This window comes from Hypomesus transpacificus, chromosome 21, assembly GCF_021917145.1.
Source record: "Hypomesus transpacificus isolate Combined female chromosome 21, fHypTra1, whole genome shotgun sequence".
NCBI classification, from domain to species: Eukaryota; Metazoa; Chordata; class Actinopteri; order Osmeriformes; family Osmeridae; genus Hypomesus; species Hypomesus transpacificus.
In genome coordinates this window covers 6856226-6877571 of record NC_061080.1, presented here as the reverse complement: position 1 = coordinate 6877571, position 21346 = coordinate 6856226, and the positions used below count along the sequence as shown (strand labels likewise).

The 21346-nt window shown below is 39.0% G+C and overlaps 1 protein-coding gene and 1 long non-coding RNA gene across 6 annotated transcripts in view; one reads left to right on the top strand and one right to left on the bottom strand.

Annotated features, from left to right (window-relative positions):
• Positions 1–285: 285 nt before the first annotated feature.
• Positions 286–9638, bottom strand: si:ch211-69b7.6 (neuroblast differentiation-associated protein AHNAK). Its single transcript, XM_047043708.1, has 5 exons — positions 9525–9638; positions 8674–8715; positions 8399–8522; positions 8128–8303; positions 286–8051 (listed from the first exon to the last, which is right to left on the bottom strand). The coding sequence occupies exons 1-5, from the start codon at positions 9534–9536 to the stop codon at positions 648–650; spliced, it is 7758 nt and encodes a 2585-aa protein (XP_046899664.1). The 5' UTR covers positions 9537–9638; the 3' UTR covers positions 286–647.
• A 102-nt stretch (positions 9639–9740) lies between these two features.
• The window catches only part of LOC124483298, a 58990-nt gene continuing 47384 nt past the window's right edge, over positions 9741–21346 (top strand). For 3 of the 5 annotated variants that reach the window (XR_006957808.1, XR_006957804.1, XR_006957806.1), the window contains exon 1: positions 9741–12043. This is a non-coding gene — a long non-coding RNA (uncharacterized LOC124483298). The remainder of the gene's footprint in view (positions 12044–21346) is intronic. The other 2 variants (XR_006957805.1, XR_006957807.1) reach the window with 2 other exon arrangements.

Genomic DNA, 21346 nt, shown 5'->3' with positions numbered 1-21346 from the left:
TTTTGGGCTTTATGTTAGCTAACCTTCCCAGATAACTAAGGTTTTGTAATCCATACTGTAATAACTTTTTTTTTATCATGGCTACAGAAAGTATCTATTACCTAGTGAGTGGTTACCGGTAACAAAACTGACCACTCCCACAGGATCAAATCATAATATCATTAAGCAGCTGCCAGTTTACAGGCATTGGAAGCCTCAAATCGGTAAATGTTTGGTGAAAATCAGTGGTTTTTACTCTATTTGTTTTACGTAGTAAAACGTAGTACAGCATTTCAGAAAATAGGGTCAAGTTCATAGTCATATTTTTATTACAAATTAATTTCACAGGAAAGTGCAAGTATGCCAATGTTAGTATTACTGTCACAGTCTTCTCTCAGAATGGCAGTTTATGCATAATCAATTAATGTTTTTAAATCCTAAAATAAAACAAGTATGTAAATCTAACTGATATAATTTTGCTTTTTTCCAAGGACTTCCATGTAACTTTCATGTGCTTTGCACCAACAACCACCACAAGTTCAAATAGTCTACATATTCACAACAAACATAAAAAAACAACAAAGAAAAGCAGGTTCTGCCTAGACATTTTTGTTATTTTACATGTAAACGTCTTTTTACCGCATTTAACCTCAAATTGAATGCTTACCTTAAATAAGCTTTGAAAACCAGAATGTTGATCCTTTCAAGTCATTCTGTTCAGGAACTTCAAGGTCTAGACTTGACGCACTAAAATCAAGCCCTCCGTGTGTGTGTGATCTTTGGTTTGATGCTTTACTACCTGCTACACCAGTCTGTCCTCTAACATTTACTTTTATTTGCTTAGGGAAAACTGTGACGTAATATCCTTCAAAATCTGCAGGACTCTTGTCCTCATTTGTTAAATTTAACATTGATTTTTCATATTCAGATTTTTGGGGAATTCGCATTTTTGATCTTCTCCTTTTAGTCTGATCAATTTCATTAACTGGCGCTTCCTTGTGAGATTCATGGCTCTGAGAGTCAACATTGTCGCCCAAATTCACTAGCTCATTTTCATAACTCTTTGGAGTATACATTTTAGGGTTTGAAGCAGCGTTGAGATTTGCAAGTCTTAGATCTGCGCCGTTGTCCACAAAAGAGGTACTTGGGGGACTCAGTTTTGTTCTAGCTAAGTTGTCTTTAACGTCTTTAATATCTAGTTTAACTTTCAGTAGAGAAATATTCATGTCTGGTGAACGTCTGGTCATTACTGTGCCAAAGTCAACATCTGATCCAGCCCTTGTGAGGTCCAGACCTCCAAAGTTCATATTTGGGGTGTTGACATCCAGTTTGGGGCCTTTCAGATTAGCTGTTGCCAGTTTCAGATCTGGGGGGTTTATTCTGCCTTTGAGCTTTGGATCTGAGAGGTGAAGGTCAGGAATGTTAAAGGCAGGTGCATTTAGATCTCCATTTATGTCCACACATGGCCCTTTAAGACCTGAGATCCCAAATTTGGGCATTTTCAGTTTGAGTATTTTGAATTTTGTCTGAGGTGAACCAATGTCTACATTTGGAGTGTTAAGATCTAATTGAGGTGCTTTCACATCTATGTTTGGTAAATCCAAGTCAGAGACATCAATACCACCTTTCATATGAGGGGCTTTGAGACTTAAATTGGGTGTTTTCAGACCTGTATCTATGTCCATATTTGGTATTTTTGGCTGTTTTCCTGAGAAACCAAATGAAGGCATTTTTAGCTTTCCAGAGGGGGGATCAACATCAAAATCTAAAGCACTGAGCTCCGCTTTAGGCTTCTTCAAGGTTGGTACATTAAGTTTACCAGAGGGCATTTTTAAGTTCATATTTGGGGCATTGACATCCAGTTTGGGGCCTTTCAGATTAGCTGTTGCCAGTTTCAGATCTGGGGGGTTTATTCTGCCTTTGAGCTTTGGATCTGAGAGGTGAAGGTCAGGAATGTTAAAGGCAGGTGCATTTAGATCTCCATCTATGTCCACACATGGCCCTTTAAGACCTGAGATCCCAAATTTGGGCATTTTCAGTTTGGGTATTTTGAATTTTGTCTGAGGTGAACCAATGTCTACATTTGGAGTGTTAAGATCTAATTGAGGTGCTTTCACATCTATGTTTGGTAAATCCAAGTCAGAGACATCAATACCACCTTTCATATGAGGGGCTTTGAGACTTAAATTGGGTGTTTTCAGACCTGTATCTATGTCCATATTTGGTATTTTTGGCTGTTTTCCTGAGAAACCAAATGAAGGCATTTTTAGCTTTCCAGAGGGGGGATCAACATCAAAATCTAAAGCACTGAGCTCCGCTTTAGGCTTCTTCAAGGTTGGTACATTAAGTTTACCAGAGGGCATTTTTAAGTTCATATTTGGGGCATTGACATCCAGTTTGGGGCCTTTCAGATTAGCTGTTGCCAGTTTCAGATCTGGGGGGTTTATTCTGCCTTTGAGCTTTGGATCTGAGAGGTGAAGGTCAGGAATGTTAAAGGCAGGTGCATTTAGATCTCCATCTATGTCCACACATGGCCCTTTAAGACCTGAGATCCCAAATTTGGGCATTTTCAGTTTGGGTATTTTGAATTTTGTCTGAGGTGAACCAATGTCTACATTTGGAGTGTTAAGATCTAATTGAGGTGCTTTCACATCTATGTTTGGTAAATCCAAGTCAGAGACATCAATACCACCTTTCATATGAGGGGCTTTGAGACTTAAATTGGGTGTTTTCAGACCTGTATCTATGTCCATATTTGGTATTTTTGGCTGTTTTCCTGAGAAACCAAATGAAGGCATTTTTAGCTTTCCAGAGGGGGGATCAACATCAAAATCTAAAGCACTGAGCTCCGCTTTAGGCTTCTTCAAGGTTGGTACATTAAGTTTACCAGAGGGCATTTTTAAGTTCATATTTGGGGCATTGACATCCAGTTTGGGGCCTTTCAGATTAGCTGTTGCCAGTTTCAGATCTGGGGGGTTTATTCTGCCTTTGAGCTTTGGATCTGAGAGGTGAAGGTCAGGAATGTTAAAGGCAGGTGCATTTAGATCTCCATCTATGTCCACACATGGCCCTTTAAGACCTGAGATCCCAAATTTGGGCATTTTCAGTTTGGGTATTTTGAATTTTGTCTGAGGTGAACCAATGTCTACATTTGGAGTGTTAAGATCTAATTGAGGTGCTTTCACATCTATGTTTGGTAAATCCAAGTCAGAGACATCAATACCACCTTTCATATGAGGGGCTTTGAGACTTAAATTGGGTGTTTTCAGACCTGTATCTATGTCCATATTTGGTATTTTTGGCTGTTTTCCTGAGAAACCAAATGAAGGCATTTTTAGCTTTCCAGAGGGGGGATCAACATCAAAATCTAAAGCACTGAGCTCCGCTTTAGGCTTCTTCAAGGTTGGTACATTAAGTTTACCAGAGGGCATTTTTAAGTTCATATTTGGGGCATTGACATCCAGTTTGGGGCCTTTCAGATTAGCTGTTGCCAGTTTCAGATCTGGGGGGTTTATTCTGCCTTTGAGCTTGGGATCTGAGAGGTGAAGATCAGGAATGTTAAAGGCAGGTGCATTTAGATCTCCATCTATGTCCACACTTGGCCCTTTAAGACCTGATATCCCAAATTTTGGCATTTTCAGTTTGGGTATTTTGAATTTCGTCTGAGGTGAACCAATGTCTACATTTGGAGTGTTAAAATCTAATTGAGGTGCTTTGACATCTATGTTTGGTAAATCCAAGTCAGAGACATCAATACCACCTTTCATATGAGGGGCTTTGAGACTTAAATTGGGTGTTTTCACACCTGTATCTATGTCCATATCTGGTCTTTTTGGCTGTTTTCCTGAGAAACCAAATGAAGGCATTTTTAGCTTTCCAGAGGGGGGATCAACATCAAAATCTAAAGCACTGAGCTCCGCTTTAGGCTTCTTCAAGGTTGGTACATTAAGTTTACCAGAGGGCATTTTTAAGTTCATATTTGGGGCATTGACATCCAGTTTGGGGCCTTTCAGATTAGCTGTTGCCAGTTTCAGATCTGGGGGGTTTATTCTGCCTTTGAGCTTTGGATCTGAGAGGTGAAGGTCAGGAATGTTAAAGGCAGGTGCATTTAGATCTCCATCTATGTCCACACATGGCCCTTTAAGACCTGAGATCCCAAATTTGGGCATTTTCAGTTTGGGTATTTTGAATTTTGTCTGAGGTGAACCAATGTCTACATTTGGAGTGTTAAGATCTAATTGAGGTGCTTTCACATCTATGTTTGGTAAATCCAAGTCAGAGACATCAATACCACCTTTCATATGAGGGGCTTTGAGACTTAAATTGGGTGTTTTCAGACCTGTATCTATGTCCATATTTGGTATTTTTGGCTGTTTTCCTGAGAAACCAAATGAAGGCATTTTTAGCTTTCCAGAGGGGGGATCAACATCAAAATCTAAAGCACTGAGCTCCGCTTTAGGCTTCTTCAAGGTTGGTACATTAAGTTTACCAGAGGGCATTTTTAAGTTAATATTTGGGGCATTGACATCCAGTTTGGGGCCTTTCAGATTAGCTGTTGCCAGTTTCAGATCTGGGGGGTTTATTCTGCCTTTGAGCTTTGGATCTGAGAGGTGAAGATCAGGAATGTTAAAGGCAGGTGCATTTAGATCTCCATCTATGTCCACACTTGGCCCTTTAAGACCTGATATCCCAAATTTTGGCATTTTCAGTTTGGGTATTTTGAATTTCGTCTGAGGTGAACCAATGTCTACATTTGGAGTGTTAAAATCTAATTGAGGTGCTTTGACATCTATGTTTGGTAAATCCAAGTCAGAGACATCAATACCACCTTTCATATGAGGGGCTTTGAGACTTAAATTGGGTGTTTTCACACCTGTATCTATGTCCATATCTGGTCTTTTTGGCTGTTTTCCTGAGAAACCAAATGAAGGCATTTTTAGCTTTCCAGAGGGGGGATCAACGTCAAAATCTAAAGCAGTGAGCTCCACTTTAGGCTTCTTCAAGGTTGGTAAATTGAGTTTACCAGAGGGCATTATTAAGTTCATATTTGGGGCATTGACATCCAATTTGGGGCCTTTCAGATTAGCTGTTGCCAGTTTCAGATCTGGGGGGTTTATTCTGCATTTGAGCTTTGGATCTGAGAGGTGAAGATCAGGAATGTTAAAGGCTGGTGCATTTAGATCTCCATCTATGTCCACACATGGCCCATTAAGACCTGATTTCCCAAATGTTGGCATTTTCAGTTTGGGTATTTTGAATTTCGTCTGAGGTGAACCAATGTCTACATTTGGAGTGTTAAGATCTAATTGAGGTGCTTTCACATCTATATTTGGTAAATCCAAGTCAGAGACATCAATACCACCTTTCATATGAGGGGCTTTGAGACTTAAATTGGGTGTTTTCACACCTGTATCTATGTCCATATCTGGTCTTTTTGGCTGTTTTCCTGAGAAACCAAATGAAGGCATTTTTAGCTTTCCAGAGTGGGGATCAACGTCAAAATCTAAAGCAGTGAGCTCAGCTTTAGGCTTCTTCAAGGTTGGTAAATTGAGTTTACCAGAGGGCATTTTTAAGTTCATATTTGGGGAATTTACATCCAGTTTGGGGCCTTTCAGATTAGCTGTTGCCAGTTTCAGATCTGGGGGATTTATTTTGCCTTTGAGCTTTGGATCTGAGAGGTGAAGATCCGGAAAGTTAAGGGCAGGTGCATTTAGATCTCCATCAATGTCCACATTTGGCCTTTTAAGACCTGAGATCCCAAATTTGGGCATTTTCAGTTTTGGTGTATTAAATGTTGTCTGAGGTGAACCCATGTCCACATTTTGAGTCTTAAGATCTAATTGAGGTCCTTTCACATCTACGTTTGGTAAATCCAAGTCAGAAACATCAATACCACCGTTCAGATAAGGTTCTTTGAGGCTTAAATTGGGTGTTTTTACACCTATATCAACTTTTAAATCAGGCTTCTGGAGTTTGCTTAATGGGCTTCCCAAATCAACATCTGGCAGTTGCAGGCCCATTTTGGGACCTTTAAGGTTGACTCTGGGTTTTTTAGTATCTGCATCTGAACTCCCTATGCCTCTATAAGTGTCAATATGTGGTCCTTTCATCAAGTTTGGTCCAACATCATGTCCAGTAATGTCAACATTTCTCGGTCTTTTTTGCCCTGGGAGCTCAAAATTGGGCATTCTCAGTTTGGGAAAATTCAATGTACCCTTGAGAGGATCAGTGTCTATGTTTGAAGTGTTTGTACCTGAATCAAGTTTTTTGAGGTTAGCTTTTGGTAAGTCTGGTACATCATTCCCACTTTTCATAGTTGGAGCTTTGAGACTTAACTCTGGTGTTTTTTTGGACAGTGTACCAAATAGTTTAGGCATTCTGAATTTACTTGGAGTATTAGCTTTGATACCAGAATCACTCGCTTTACTGTCAGGTTTATTAAAGGTTGGGAAACTGACAGAAGGCATATTGATATTTAAATCTGAAGCAGTAAGGTCTATCTCGGTCCCTTTAAGGTAATCAGACGCATTCAAATCCAAGGGATTAATTTCTCCTTTTTGCTGGGGGGCTGACAGATCAAAATCTGGAATAAACTCAGAATCAGGATCCGTAACCTTTGTACCAAATAGGCTAATATCTGACATTTTAAAACTGTCCAGCATCTTGAATTTTCCAGATGGGCTATCATCAATGATAGGACATGTAAGGTCCATCGTAGCTATGTCGAAGTTTGGACTTGACATTTCTTTTTCAACTTTTGGAGATAAAAAAGTTATGGTAGGTTCTGCTAGGTTTCCAACATTATTGTGTTCTAGTCCTTGGGGGTTTGACAGGCCACATTTAGGCACCTTAATGTTTGGCATTTGTGTACAATTTCCAGAAGGGTAATTCAGGTCAACATCTGGAGTATTCATATCCAACTTAGAGACTTTGGTGTCAACTTTGGTTAAACTTGTATTTGAAAGATAAATCCCACCTTTTATCTGAGGAGCTTTAGGGGTTAAGGTATTGACATCAATGTCCAGATCAGATTTTTTTTGCAATTTGCCAGATAAGTCAAGTTCAAAAGGGCCATCATGTAGTACATCTGGAGATATAAGGTCTATTTGTGGTTTCTTATTCGATTGTATTCCAAATATTCCTGAAGTAATATCTGGAGTCTGGAGAAGTATTGCGTCTACCGATGGTAAATCTGCATTCAACAATCTTGGGTCATGAATATCAATCAGAGGAGATTTGATAATGTCTGGAGTTTTTAGAACGGTGTCATTGTCTATACCTTTTGGCTCTCTGGCAGATAGTCTAACTTTTGCTACCTTTAAATAACCAGAGGGATCATCCACGTTTAAGTCAGGATTTTTCTTGTAGGCCTGGACTGTTAGGTTACTTTTGGGGATTTGCATGCTAACATATGGTGCATTGAAGTCTAGTTTAGATTTTGTGAGGTCATCCCCTTGTGCCATGACACTTGGGAGACTTAAATCTGATGTCATAATTTTACAACCTGGCCTTTTTATGTTGGGTTCAGAGAGCCCAAAGTCTTGCATCTTGAAGTTGGGAATCTTAAATTTCTTGTCTGTTCCTTCAGTATCAAGTTTTGGAGAATACATATCTAAAGCAGGGATAGTGATATTACTCTCCTCTGGATTACAACCTTTGTCTTTTTGCGCAGTAAGGTCTAAGACAGGCACTGTGAGGTCAGCTTTGGGCAAAGAAACATCTAGACCATTGCTAATGTGAGTTTGCTCAAGGCCTGGCATCTTCAAATCAGTTGATGGAGTGTCAATGTTTGGTGGATTTACATATGTTTTGATATCCATATCTGGTCTCTCAACGTGCAATGAATTCTCTTCTCTGGGATCATTCAAAATGACTGGAGAGTGTATGAAGTTAGGAGCATCTACTCTTGTCGTGTTTGTGTCCATGCCCTGTATGGAAGATTCAATGTCATCTTTGAGTCTAGGCTTAAACTCTCTGTTAATAGAGCCTTCCGCAGCACCTACAGACGTGTTATCCTTTATAAACTTCTTAATCTTGTCATGGTAGAGTCTATTGTATGAATCCTTCAGCATCTGTAAGAACAAGACATAATTAAGTACATCTTCAAACACACTGTTAATTTTATATTTATTGTGACATTGGACTAACCTCCTCTGGGGCTTTGACACATCTGTCCAAGGTCCCCAAGCTCTTACTGGGCCTTTTAGTTTTCTTTGATAATAATTCAACCTTCTGATCAAAAGGTTCAATGAGCTTCAACAATTTTAGCACATCAGCTTTTGAAAGTTCGTCAAAGTGGATTGTGGCACCCACAATTTCATCCCCTGTAAAAAAACAAAAAGATTCAGTCGTTGTAATATCAAGCCCATATCATTTAAAGCTAATGTAGTTCTTAAAACCTTAAAAGTGACAACAATACCTTTTTGTAGCCTCTGGTTGGCTGAGCAGTCATTGATTCCTGAGACAACTAATACCCCCTTTTCTGTTTCCTCAAGTGTCAATTCTTCACAGAGGCTCCGCCCTCTACGATGTCCTGACTGAAACTACATATCCCAAAATGTTTTATCAAGAAAGATCGCTTTCCACATGTTGAATATTTAGAAAACCTTAATGATCTTTAAAACTACATTTTTGCTACAGGACTTGTAGACAATAGTTGATATTTATGTTCTTGAAAAAAAAGTTACCACATACCATGGTCTTGGTATCTTTTGCAGTACTGAATGATGAGAAAACCTGTCGGAAAATCAACTCAATTGAAAACGTGTATTTCTTATTAATGTCAGGCCGATATGATACATGAGTAACTGCAGTTGTAGGTATTCATGGAATTGGACATGGGAGGACTAGAAACAGGTTTTTCAAGAGCATTTCAACTGTAGTTGTTGTCGGTGTTTCTTCTGATGTGTAAACAACTCAATGTGACCACACCCAACACTATTTAAATGGTAACCTTTCTGTGGCACACCTAGTGGATTGTGATTCAGTTACAGTATGGTTTTTCAACAACCACAAAATGGTCACATGATGAATTATGAGATGGAGTGCATGGTAAACGTTTGCAGCATGCTAAAACTCCAGCTAGTACAACTGAAAAAGTTCACAAATTCCAGAAATAAAACTCACATTTTAACTATGTGAAGTCAAAATTCAGGCAATACGTGATGTAAACAAGTCTGGCTGAGATTTACAGATTGAATGTCATTGAAAATCATATTTGTGGGTTGAAGTACATATAAATATGATCTTATCAAGACATTTAGTTCGCCTGCAAATTGAAGTTGTAATTTCTTGTTCCTCATGAATCCCTTCCTAAACAAGCACGTTTTGTGTCCATAATAATGCTGTTTGCTTTGCTTGAGTTTAAGGTTAGAATAAACACTGACTTTTGTTACTGGCTAACAATTTTACACACAAATTACATTACTTGACAGAGGCTGAAACCACATGACATCATCATTACCACAACCCTAACACTGTATTAAGTGCACAGTATATACATACAGTATACATAACATTTAGGTGACAATACATTTGACTCCTACCTCCAGGTACATGGAATTTTCTTTTACATCATGTTTTCTGACAGTAAGAGAGGACTGCAACACCTGTCCATGCCATTTGCTTACAGTTCTTAGGACTGTATTGAAGGTGGTTCTGTGAGCGAGCCAACTCAGACAAAGCAGACAAACTGGTTCCAACTTTGGAATCTTAACCTCTGCTTTCCCACACACACCCATAACCCAGTGTTAGGAGGGACACAGTACTCTTATCCTTGAATGGGTGAAGCAACCGAAACCATTACTCTTTAGATAGGAACTTTAAACTTTAAAAGTTAACTCCATATCAATCCAATCCATCATACCAGGAAGAAAACCCCCCAAAAATAAACGGCACAGGTACAGTGTAAGTATTATTTAAATGCTAGACTAGTTACAATTATCACTTATATGACTTATTATTTTTTGAATATCACTGTATGGGAAAAGCACTACAATACACTGTCTGCTTAGGATAATTCTATAACCTTACCTTTAAAGGTAAGGCAACCACTCTTTTTCAGTGAGCATGAATAATATTGTATGCAATGCATGTTCACCTAGATAGAGGTAAACACTTTCCCATCAAGGACCCAAGACAGGAGCTGACTAATGGAAGCGATGTGAAACTTAAAGAATACAGAAAATATAGAAATACAATATTTTGAATTAAAATATCTACCATTGAATTAACCATTAAATTGCCTGATATTGACAAACAGCAGACAATGCATTAACAAAACGACAGAAATCAAAACTCTGACAGACTCCAACATTTTACTGTATGAAGCATAATTAATCGTCATTTCTTTTTCTCTCAAAATGTGCAGCTACTCTCAAAGACCTATCAATTTCGGCCCACTGGAAATTTGCAATTCAAAAACTCACAGATTATGCTGCATAATGGCTTAAAAGTAGTGGACTAATATAGACATCACATGTCACACATACTCATACTGGTCAGACAAACAAAAGATAATGGGGATTTAATCGATTTTATAGTGTGCTTCTAGTTGGGTCCAGTAACTGAAATGAGCAAAGTTCTTGGCAAAGGTACTATCATTTTTCTCTCACCTTCTAGTACCTACCAGCGTTGATGATGAAACAATGACTCCCAGGGTCTATTTACCTATAAAAATGTTTTACCGTGTGTTTCAAGTATTTTTTTGGCTGACACGGTGAGTGAGTCGGTGAGTGAGTCACACGGGGAGTGCGAGAGTTTGGTACAAAAGGGATATTAATGGAAAATAGTCATTCATAAGGATAGTTGTGCCATCACTGTGTAGAGCGGGTACCATATGGGCTGAGGCCTCAAGGTACCAGCCCGTGTTTGAATCCGGCTTGGGCCATATATATATAGATAGATGGATCTCTCTCTCATTGTCCATTGGATCAGTCCAGTTAACTTTCTAGCCACACCCTATAAAAAGGGAGTCCGATTGGTTTGTTGATTGAGGGCAAATATCTGCATGTCAAGGTAGATTTATTTCATACCCATAGGTAAAATTGTTTTACAGATAAATGGAATTTTGTTGTCCAGAAAAAACACATACAAGACACAACAATTCACAACAAATATATCGTTAATAACATCATGACAGGCTGCACCAAACACATGCATATCCCTTATTGTCTCTCATTATTATTTAAAACCTCAATTGCTGCAGGAACAAATGTATTCCTGTAGCGTTTCATTTTCCATCTCGGGACCACAAACCGGCAACCCGAGGGAAGTAACTGAAACCCGTTGCTTAATCCGAGTCGGTGATCGCGCCGGCGCGATCAGAGCGCAGGTCGACTTTAGGCTCGCGCAGCATGAAAACCAAGTGAAGCAGAGGGCTGCCGTCAATTTCATGCGGAAGTGCAGACCTGAGGCTACGTTTGAGTGTTTGATTTTTGTAAATCCGCCAAGTAAAACTTAAGATATGATCATTTCAATTTCATGAAAAAAGTGCATCAAAAAATGGCTCTTTTATGCGCGCGTTGCATTTATTTTAATATTTTTCTCGTTTTTTGTACAAAAATGAAACGGAGAAAAACTGTGGTTTCTGCTGACTCATAGCTATAGGATGCAGGAGAAAGCGAGAAGACAAAGAGACGTCTAAGAAAAAACGAATTAGGTTTATTATGACTAGTTTTCGAAGTATTTTGAGTAATTTTGGGGCGATTTTGAGTAGTATAGTTATATATTTGGACTTATTTGGGGGGAAATGAGGCGGACACGCTGTCTAACATGCCGTCAACTTGTTATTTCAACCGAAGAGCAAAAAAGAAAAAAAATGGACGACCAAGATTTTTTTGTTTACAACGAGAGGTGAGAAAAACATTTATTGCTTTCGTTTATCTTATTATATTATTCTTTTCTACTTCACTGTAGTACAAATGCCTCAGAACATCTTGATTTTTGAATCTTTTACATCTTTGAATTTTTTTTATTGACATACAGAGAATAAAGAGCCATTGCCACGGAGGTCAAAGAGAAAGTTATAAATGAGCCAAGTATGACATGTAGTGGCGAAAAAAAGGTATTTCAGCCCAAAATACTTTTTTCCATATTTTTTACAGTTAGTATTGACAAATATACATGAATAACAGTGCATATGGATAGACCTGCTCTCTTTGTAAATAGCTTGATTATATCTAAACTTTACCTTTGTATGTTCACATATACAACTTGTGCTTCAATTTCAAACTTTTGAAATGCTTCATTGAGCATGTGTGTGTGTATTATAGTCAAAAAACCATCATTTTCCCACACGCAGCTTGTGGTTTTGTGTCTGTTTGGGTCCAGTATGTTGAAAAGTATGCAAAAGTGAAAAACTTAATTTAACAGGTCTTGTAGATGAGATTGTGCTGAAAAAAAAGATACCAAACATTGGTATGATAAACATTTCTTTATGTAGTATATCAAGGGCAAATCAAAGGTACTCAAAAACGGCCAAAATAGTTCCAGACTCCATAGAGCTAAGGGATGCAGCTCATCACATAAAATAATACTTGCCTTCCTGTACAACTGAGTTGTATAAATGTATTCTAGAGTCCATTGATTTACTCCTATTATCTTATTCGCCCACTTGACAATTTGGTATAAGGAGTTCTTGTTCTTCACTGACAGACTCCCATACCACACCACAATGGAAAATGACACAATAGATTCAATAAAAGCAACATAAAACAATGACAGCATGTGTCTGTCAATGTGAAATTTGGCAAGCTTCCTAAAGCCCAATTTATACTTAGGTCGCAGACACTTTTGAAAAGGTCGCCGACAGAAATGGCGTCACGGTCGACACTTTTAACCGTCGCTTGAAAGTGTCGCCTACCAGGAGAAATTTCTACTGGTGCTGATGTCGTCACATTGTGTCGCGCAAGTTTGATTGGCAAGATAGACGGCACGCGTCGTTGATTGCTTTGTTTAAAATTTTCAGTGAACGCTCAACAGCTGTTTAAGATGGAAGGAATAAAGGAGAGATTGGCAGAGCAAGTTAGAACATATCCACACCTTAATAATGCCTCTCAAAATTAGCTACAGCCATTTTCTCTGATCGATCACCTAGGCTACAAAGTTTAAACAATGTAACCATAGCTATGAATGTAACGGTAAAATGATTCTGTTTACGTCACGCGAACCTTGAGCACAGGCGACTGTTTGCCGAAGTATAAATGCAGCAGCCTGAGCGACACTTTTTTTTTTTCGTCGGCGACCATTTCAAAAGTGTCGGCGACCAAAGTATAAACTAGGCTTAAGGCAACTCAGATGCTGATGACCTTTCTTACAGACCATTTCACAATTCAAATCAAATGTCAGTTTGGAATCAAGGACTATACCTAGGTATTTGTAACTCTCCACACGATCCACAACCTGTCCTTTAATAGTTATGGTAACGTGATCTGCAGTAGATGTTCTAAAATCAATAATCATATCTTTTGTTTTAGTAGTATTTAACTGCAGATAAGAAACTGCATGTAAACACACACTTGGGCAGGTGCAGACTGGCCATCCGGGATACTGGGGGAATCCCCGGTGGATCGACGGGGTTGGGATGGTCCAAAATACCGGCCCACTTCCATCACCAACCGGCCTTCCCTCTGAAATCGCTAGTATCTCATACTATTCCATATTACACAGCTTGATAACGTATAAATTGCTCAAAGACCTTTAGTAGGCTCCAATCACTGACTGAGATTTATACTCCTCGTGATCTGTATTCACACTCATGGTGCCTATTTTTCAAAAATGTTCTGAAGTGTCTTCTGACACCGTGTTCTTACGGACTTCGGAATTTCAACGTAAGAAATGAAACATATATGATGATGTAATTTCTTTGTAATCATCCAAAATAATGTTAAGTGTATGGGTATTTTTTCAAGTAGGCCAATGACTGGTCGATACGTGCGATGCATTGAGTGGGCAACGGGCCGCGTATTGAGTGGGGTGGTCTGACAGTATAACTCCCGGGCCACTTTTTTTCCCCCAGTCCGCCCCTGCACTTGGGCATGCACTATGGAATTTATGTGTGGATTCCAACTAAATCATCCAGTCAACAGGAAGTGACATCAACCAATTGTAACCCCCTGGGTTATTTTATATGTGCACAACTATTAATAACCCTTAACATTTACTGTTAAACATATGTTCACCTAGTTATTCATATCTACATTCCTTACATGTTTTACAATCTGTATTAGCGTCCTTCTCGTTATTCCAAAACACCTATTATTTACTATTACAAGAGTAAGGATGAGATCTCTTAGTATGGAAAATCGGTATATCAACAAGTAAATTAGCATTACGAGTTTGGTCAACAAACTTGTCAATCAAGGGCAATAGCAAAATTGTACAGATGTACAGTGCCCTCCAAAAGTATTGGAACAGTGAGGTCAATTCCTTTATTTTTGCTGTAGACTGAAAACATTTGGGCTTGACATCAAACGATGAATGTGAAACCAGAGATCAACGTTTCAGCTTTTATTTCCAGGTATTTACATCAGGATCTGATGCACAAATTAGAAAATATCACCTTTTTGTTCGAACCCACCCATTTGTCACGTGAGCAAAAGTATTGGAACATATGACTGACAGGTGTGTTTTGTTGCCCAGGTGTGTCCTATTACATACATTATTCAATCAATAAATACCACTGAATGTCTACACTCAGGTTCAGATTGGGTAAGATAGGTTTTGTCTATGCAGACTGTATTCAGAGGTGAAAACAACATGAAAACCGGAGCGCTGTCTTTGGGTGAAAAACAAGCAATTGTGAGTCTTAGAGAAGATGGAAAATCAATCAGAGCCATTGCAGAAACATTGGCCATAGCCAGTACAACCATTTGGAATGTCCTGAAGAAGAAGAAAACTACTGGTGTACTAAGTAACAGACGTCGAACAGGTAGACCAAGGAAAACATCAGCAGTTGATGACAGAAACATTGTGAGAGCTGTAAAGAAAGACCCTAAAACAACTGTTAGTGAGATCAGCAACAACCTCCAGATGGCAGGAGTGAAGGTATCACTATCTACTGTTCGCAGAAGACTTCATGAACAAAAGTACAAGGGCTACACCAGAAGATGCAAACCACTCATTAGCAAGAAGAATAGGAAGGCCAGGCTGGAATTTGCCAAAAAGTACAGAGATGAACCTCAAAAATTCTGGGACAAAGTTTTATGGACTGATGAGACAAAGATTAACTTTTACCAAAGTGATGGAAAGGCTAAAGTTTGGAGAAAGAAAGGAACTGCTCATGATCCCAAACACACAAGCTCATCTGTGAAACACGGTGGAGGTAATGTCATGGCTTGGGCTTGCATGGCTTCTTCTAGGACGGGCTCATTAATCTTCATTGAGGATGTAACACATGATGGCAGCAGCAAAATGAACTCGGAAGTCTACAGAAACATTTTGTCTGCCAATTTAAGGAAAGATGCAACCAAACTGATTGGCAGAGCCTTCATCATGCAGCAAGATAACGACCCAAAACACACTGCCAAAACAACAAAGGAGTTCATCAGGGGCAAGAAATGGAAGGTATTAGACTGGCCAAGTCAATCTCCAGACTTAAACCCTATAGAGCATGCATTTTACCTGCTTAAGAGGAGACTGAAGGGAGGAACCCCACAAAACAAACAACAACTGAAAGAGGCTGCAGTAAAAGCCTGGGAAAGCATCAAAAAGGAAGAATGCTAAAGTTTGGTGACGTCAATGGGTCACAGACTTGCTGCAGTTATTGAAAGCAAAGGATTTGCAACTAAATATTAAGTCTTATTCACTTAAATATGTTTTAAGTATATCTGTTCCAATACTTTTGCTCACATGACAAATGGGTGGATTCAAACAAAACGTGATATTTTCTTAGTTGTGCATCAGATCCTGATGTAAATACCTGGAAATAAAAGCTGAAACGTTGATCTCTGGTCTCACGTTCATTATTTGATGTCAAGCCCAAATGTTTTCAATCTACAGCAAAAATAAAGGAATTCGCCTCACTGTTCCAATACTTTTGGAGGGCACTGTAATTGGTTTTCTGTTGATTTGTAGGGCGGAAGTTACGCCCTGGTCTATTTTCACTGTACAGATGTTATGTTTCTTTCTCTCTTCTGGCGACGCGACCAATCACAGAGAAGCTGGCGTCTAAGCCAGTGGTTCCAAAACTTTTCTGGCTCATGTCACCCCTAAACATATCTCTCTCCATCTACGGCACCCCTAGTTTTTACGTTTTACTCTCAACTTCCTTTGTATCATATTTGTACTTTATGCCATTTGATTTGACCTTGTGATATGTTGAATAGGCTATAACTGATTTTATTATAGGCATTACATTGACAAAGTAAGGTTTATCAAATTTTTGTTATATTCAAATGAACCACTCTCTTTAATTCAACTCATTTAATCGAACTTTTGAATGAATAGTGAACAGAATATAAACAGACAACGTCTGTCCCTGTCACAATTATATCACTGTCACCCTGAATACCTCAACATGTTCAATGCAAGATGTAACTTGTTCAACTACATGCTCTTATGGTTCTTCCCTTTGGGACTTTTTTAGTTTTCACAATGTATGCTTCATGTTTTGGCTACCCGCAATGTTTGGGACTATTTTGTTGTTATGATCGGTGACCTATGCACTTTTGTAAAACTCTCGTTTGGAAGTTGCTTTGGATAAACGGGTCTGAATGCATAAATGTAATGTAATGGTAGCATGGTTGTCCAGTTCTTTGCAAACTAGTTCAAGTTCAAGTCTTTTATTTGTCAGGTACACAGAACAACACAAGGTTAGACTGGGCACTGAAATTCTTAAGACAAGACAACGCAAGCACCTGGCGTAACATAACATAAGTACACGGAACACAATTTACATCTATGCTGAGCTTAAATAAGTGAAACTTCCTAAATATACAGATAGAAATAAATAATCGACTATACTAACCCTAATACTAAAACTTCCTAAATCACAGATAACAATAAATAGTACACTATAGACAAGTTCATGAGCCGTTTCCGCTCTACTTCCTGAACTGCTCCCCTATATGCAATCCACTTCCGTTCTGGCGGGCTGGGGTTTTTTTGTTAGCTAGATCCGTTGTGCCGACAAAGCATTGATATCGCAGTGACAAAGAGGATATAACATTTACAACATGAAGAAAATTGGTTCGGGAACGACATGTGCGGTAGTTGGTTGCAAACACTCGAGAAAGCACCTGAACGAGTGGTTAGATAGAGTGCCATGGCCAGTTTTAAAACCTAGAATCGCCTCTAGAATCGCCTCTAGCCTGTTACTGTTAGGCTATACTACAGTATTGTTTGTAGGCTATTCACATTTTGTTGGTGTTCCTTTGTCCTATTGTTGCAGTGGATTTAATAATTATACATTGATATAATAATTCAAACCTTATAAAGTGCCAATACACACGTCTATATAAGCCCGGCATGAGGTGTATAGCCAACCGGTGCTTGTTTAAAGCAGTCATAACCGGGTTCATAGGAAGAATAGATACGTAGGCACTTCAGGCAGTGACAAGCCACATAAATAAGGATAACAGTGTACTGCCTGTCTTGTCCTTCTGAAGTTGTTAAATTGAATAGGCTGAACATCAACATGTTACATCAAGTATAGCCTAGAAATTCCAAACGAATTAGCGCTAGCTTTCAATTTTACGTATGCCTAGGCTACTTGTACCGTGTCCTGGCAAGGATAACTGGCAAGACCATTGAATGTTCATGATGTTCCTGTGTGTTTATTCCTTTGACTGGGCACAACAACGCGATCAGTCAACCGACTATAAATGTTTTTATTAGAAATAATATTTTATTATTAGAAATTCCAAACGAATTAGCGTTAGCTTTCAATTTTACGTATGCCTAGGCTACTTGTACCGTGTCCTGGCAATAAATGAAGAACATTATGCTACATGTTTTGCCAGGATAACTGGCAAGACCATTGAATGTTCATGATGTTCCGGTGTGTTTATTCCTTTGACTGGGTACAACAATGCGATTAGTCAACCGACTATAACGCTAAATGTTTTTAATGTCAGGTTACGAATGTATTGAACAACTTCTGTCTGATACATGTGGCATCCTTTAGCCAAATAATTAGCCTACATTTTGCTGAGAGATTGAAGAGCTAGACAACAAATGTTCTAATGAATAACAGACTCAAAGTAATCTACTGACACTGCCTTTGCTCCATGTTAAAAGCTCCAAAATGATGGACTGGCAAAAGCTTTATAACTATAAATCTACTCTAAATGTACTTAAAAGTATGGCAACAACGTTATCCACAAGTACATGCCACAACGTTGGCAACTTATCCAGTAGTAAATGTCAAACGACAAGTATGTCAAAGTAGTAGAACCGTGATCCCAAGCTAGCATAGACAAATCGCTTTGTTTACACCGGCAGACGCTGTGCAAACCACTTCCGGCGGAAATGAATTGCATATTTGTAGAGTTATGGCGGCCCCCTAGTTTTGGCGCGTAAACTTGTCTATTGACCTAATCAGAATGTTTGTAAACAACGGTTGCCAAGACACTTCATGGTGGATAACTGTCATCCTGTCAACAGCAGTTAGTATGGGAGCATAGCATAGTAGTTCAGAGTAGTTCATTTAAAAGATCGAAAAGATTAACGTCATGCCGAAATCTTGTTGTGTTTGGGATTGTAATGTCAAATGTACACAGGCATGTAAAGGATAAGGCTTTTTCTGTTTTGCCACGGTTAAATCGAAATCGACCCAACGGAACCTGTGGATAACGTTAGCACAGATCCAGCTATAGTAGCGTAGTCTACCGGGCGGTATTGCTGCATCTTACCGTTCCAATAGACAGGCTGGCAACCAACCACTCACGACCGGATTTAAGGAAGACATTTCCTCACAGATCATTTATAAAACGTTTTTGTTGGGTTGCTGTTGAGTAGCATAACGTTGGGTAGCATATCGTGCAAGCTTGCTAGCGTGAGAGTACTAGTCCAGTTGATGTAAATAAACAAACCACACACAGTGGCGTAATCTGGCTGGAGTTTTTTATTTACAGGCCATTCAATTTCAGGCCTAGGGCCTAGACCTCAGGTCAAACTACAAACATCATAACACACTCAAGGATCTAATAGGTAGGGTGACCAGACGTCCTCTTTTACCCGGACATGTCCTCTTTTTGAGACCAAAAAATGCGTCCGGCAGGGATTCCAAAATTGTCCGGGATTTTGCCTCGTTGGATATTTGTGTTTTTTCCGGGTCTTTCACAAACGAATTATTACGCCCGGCCTTACAAGTTTTGGAAGGGTATCTCCCATAGAGTTAATATAACGTATATCCCTTAAGTTCCACCTTCTTGCGCGAGCTCTGACCATAGAGAGAACTGTCATTGGTCAACCGCCTTTTCAGTGTTGCCAGATGCACGATAATTATCCTCCAAATACGATGATTGTGAGCCTTTGGTATGATACCATTTCCAATCTAGCAACAATGAGCACCTTGCCGCCTTTGTTGAATATATGAGCAGGACTAAAAAGTGTCTTAATTTTCTTATGTTAACGTGTGACCATTAACCATTTATTATTTAGAATTTTGTATTTGTTATCATTATTGCTTTAATATAACAAGCATTAAACAACCACTGAAAGCCACAGAAGAACTGGACTAAATGCCCCCCCCCCCCGTGACGAAGTGTCCTCTTTTTCACAAACTCAAATCTGGTCACCCTATAATAGGTATCAAGCCCTATGGCTCAATATCATTTGTTTCCAAAATGTGGTGAGGAAGAATATCAGACAAGGAGATCAGTGCACACTCTGACTTGTACACTAACATCTATTCAGGAGAACAGGTTATGGCAGACAAGGGTTTTTTGATTGTTGAAGCACTGACTAAATGTGGTGCCACACATTCCTCAAGGGGAGAAAGCAGCTAAAATTTTGCTAGGCTATTATAAAATGGCCATGAAAGCAAAATAAAAATATTTCATTATTTACAGTAATCTGTACAGTAAACACACAGTAAACACAGTATTTACAGTAATTTGTATTGTATTATTTATAGATATCTGTATATTTGGGTTTATTCATTTAAGCTTAGCATTGATGTAATTTATTTTATGTGTACTTACGTTAGGCTTATGTAAATGCCAGGTGCTTGCGTTGTCTTAAGAATGTGCATCGGACAATGAAAGACTTGAACTTGAACTATATGAAAACAATATGCTACATACAGACGTATACCTACTATATGAAACAATCAGTATTTAACTCATAAGAAATCTTAATGTTAGCTTTTCCAACATTTACCTTTCTACTGTCAACTCTGCTTGCTCATCGATCCACAAATCCTCAAAACTGCTCATAATTTCAATGATAAAGTTTCCATAGTCAATAAGATAGATAGGTACTTAATTAACCCCCGAAGGAAAATTATTGTGTCCAGACAGATAGCTAGAAAGCTCACGCAGTCCAGAAAATCTGCCCTCAGAACGTTAGCAATCATAGCTGCACCATCACCGTGGAAACCACACAAACACGCGCCACTAACACAGGTGATTGGTATTAGCTGATTAGTGGAGACACAAGACAAGCTATTCAATCTACTCGTCTCATTAAAAGACTAACAGTGCGTTCACACTGCAGCGACGCGAATCGCTTGCCATCGCTCGCCTTCCCACAGTGCACCACGCTCGGGGGCGTGTCGACAGAATAATGCTGAGTTGTAGTTCTCTAAAGTCACTGCTGTAGTTCGTATAATGTCATGGCAAAATACAACTTTTACACACATTAAGCAAAAATCCAATATGCTTTATAGATCTGACATGATCTTATCGATTGCACACAATATGTTATTTTTTCCGCACTTTGTTTTACGCCGAGTGAAAGATTAAATGCCACCCGCACTATGTAACTGCTATTGTGCCGGCTGGAATACAGAGTTGTCTATGGTCCATGTTGTATAATGTTGTATTTATAGTGTTTACTCTAATTTGTATTATTAATGTAGGCTATTGTAATAGGTACAAATTCTGCAAGCTAGCTAGCACTTATACAATGTTTCCACTAACATTGTAAATAATTGTATGCATAGGTCTAGCTGGATTTTGATAGATAACCACACCCTGTATTCAGAAAAAACGAATTAAATTCCCTCCCGCTCTTTATATATTTTTGGAGGGAATACATTGGTATAAATACGCTAAATACGCTATAAAAACGTATACCGACGCTTCTGGGTTCATCCCATTCGCCGTTTGCGGGTAACCAACGGAGCTTATCACCGGCTGGTTCAGGAGCTGCGACTGGACGACGACTTGTTCCAGCGGTACCTCAGGCTGAACCGGGCCGAGTT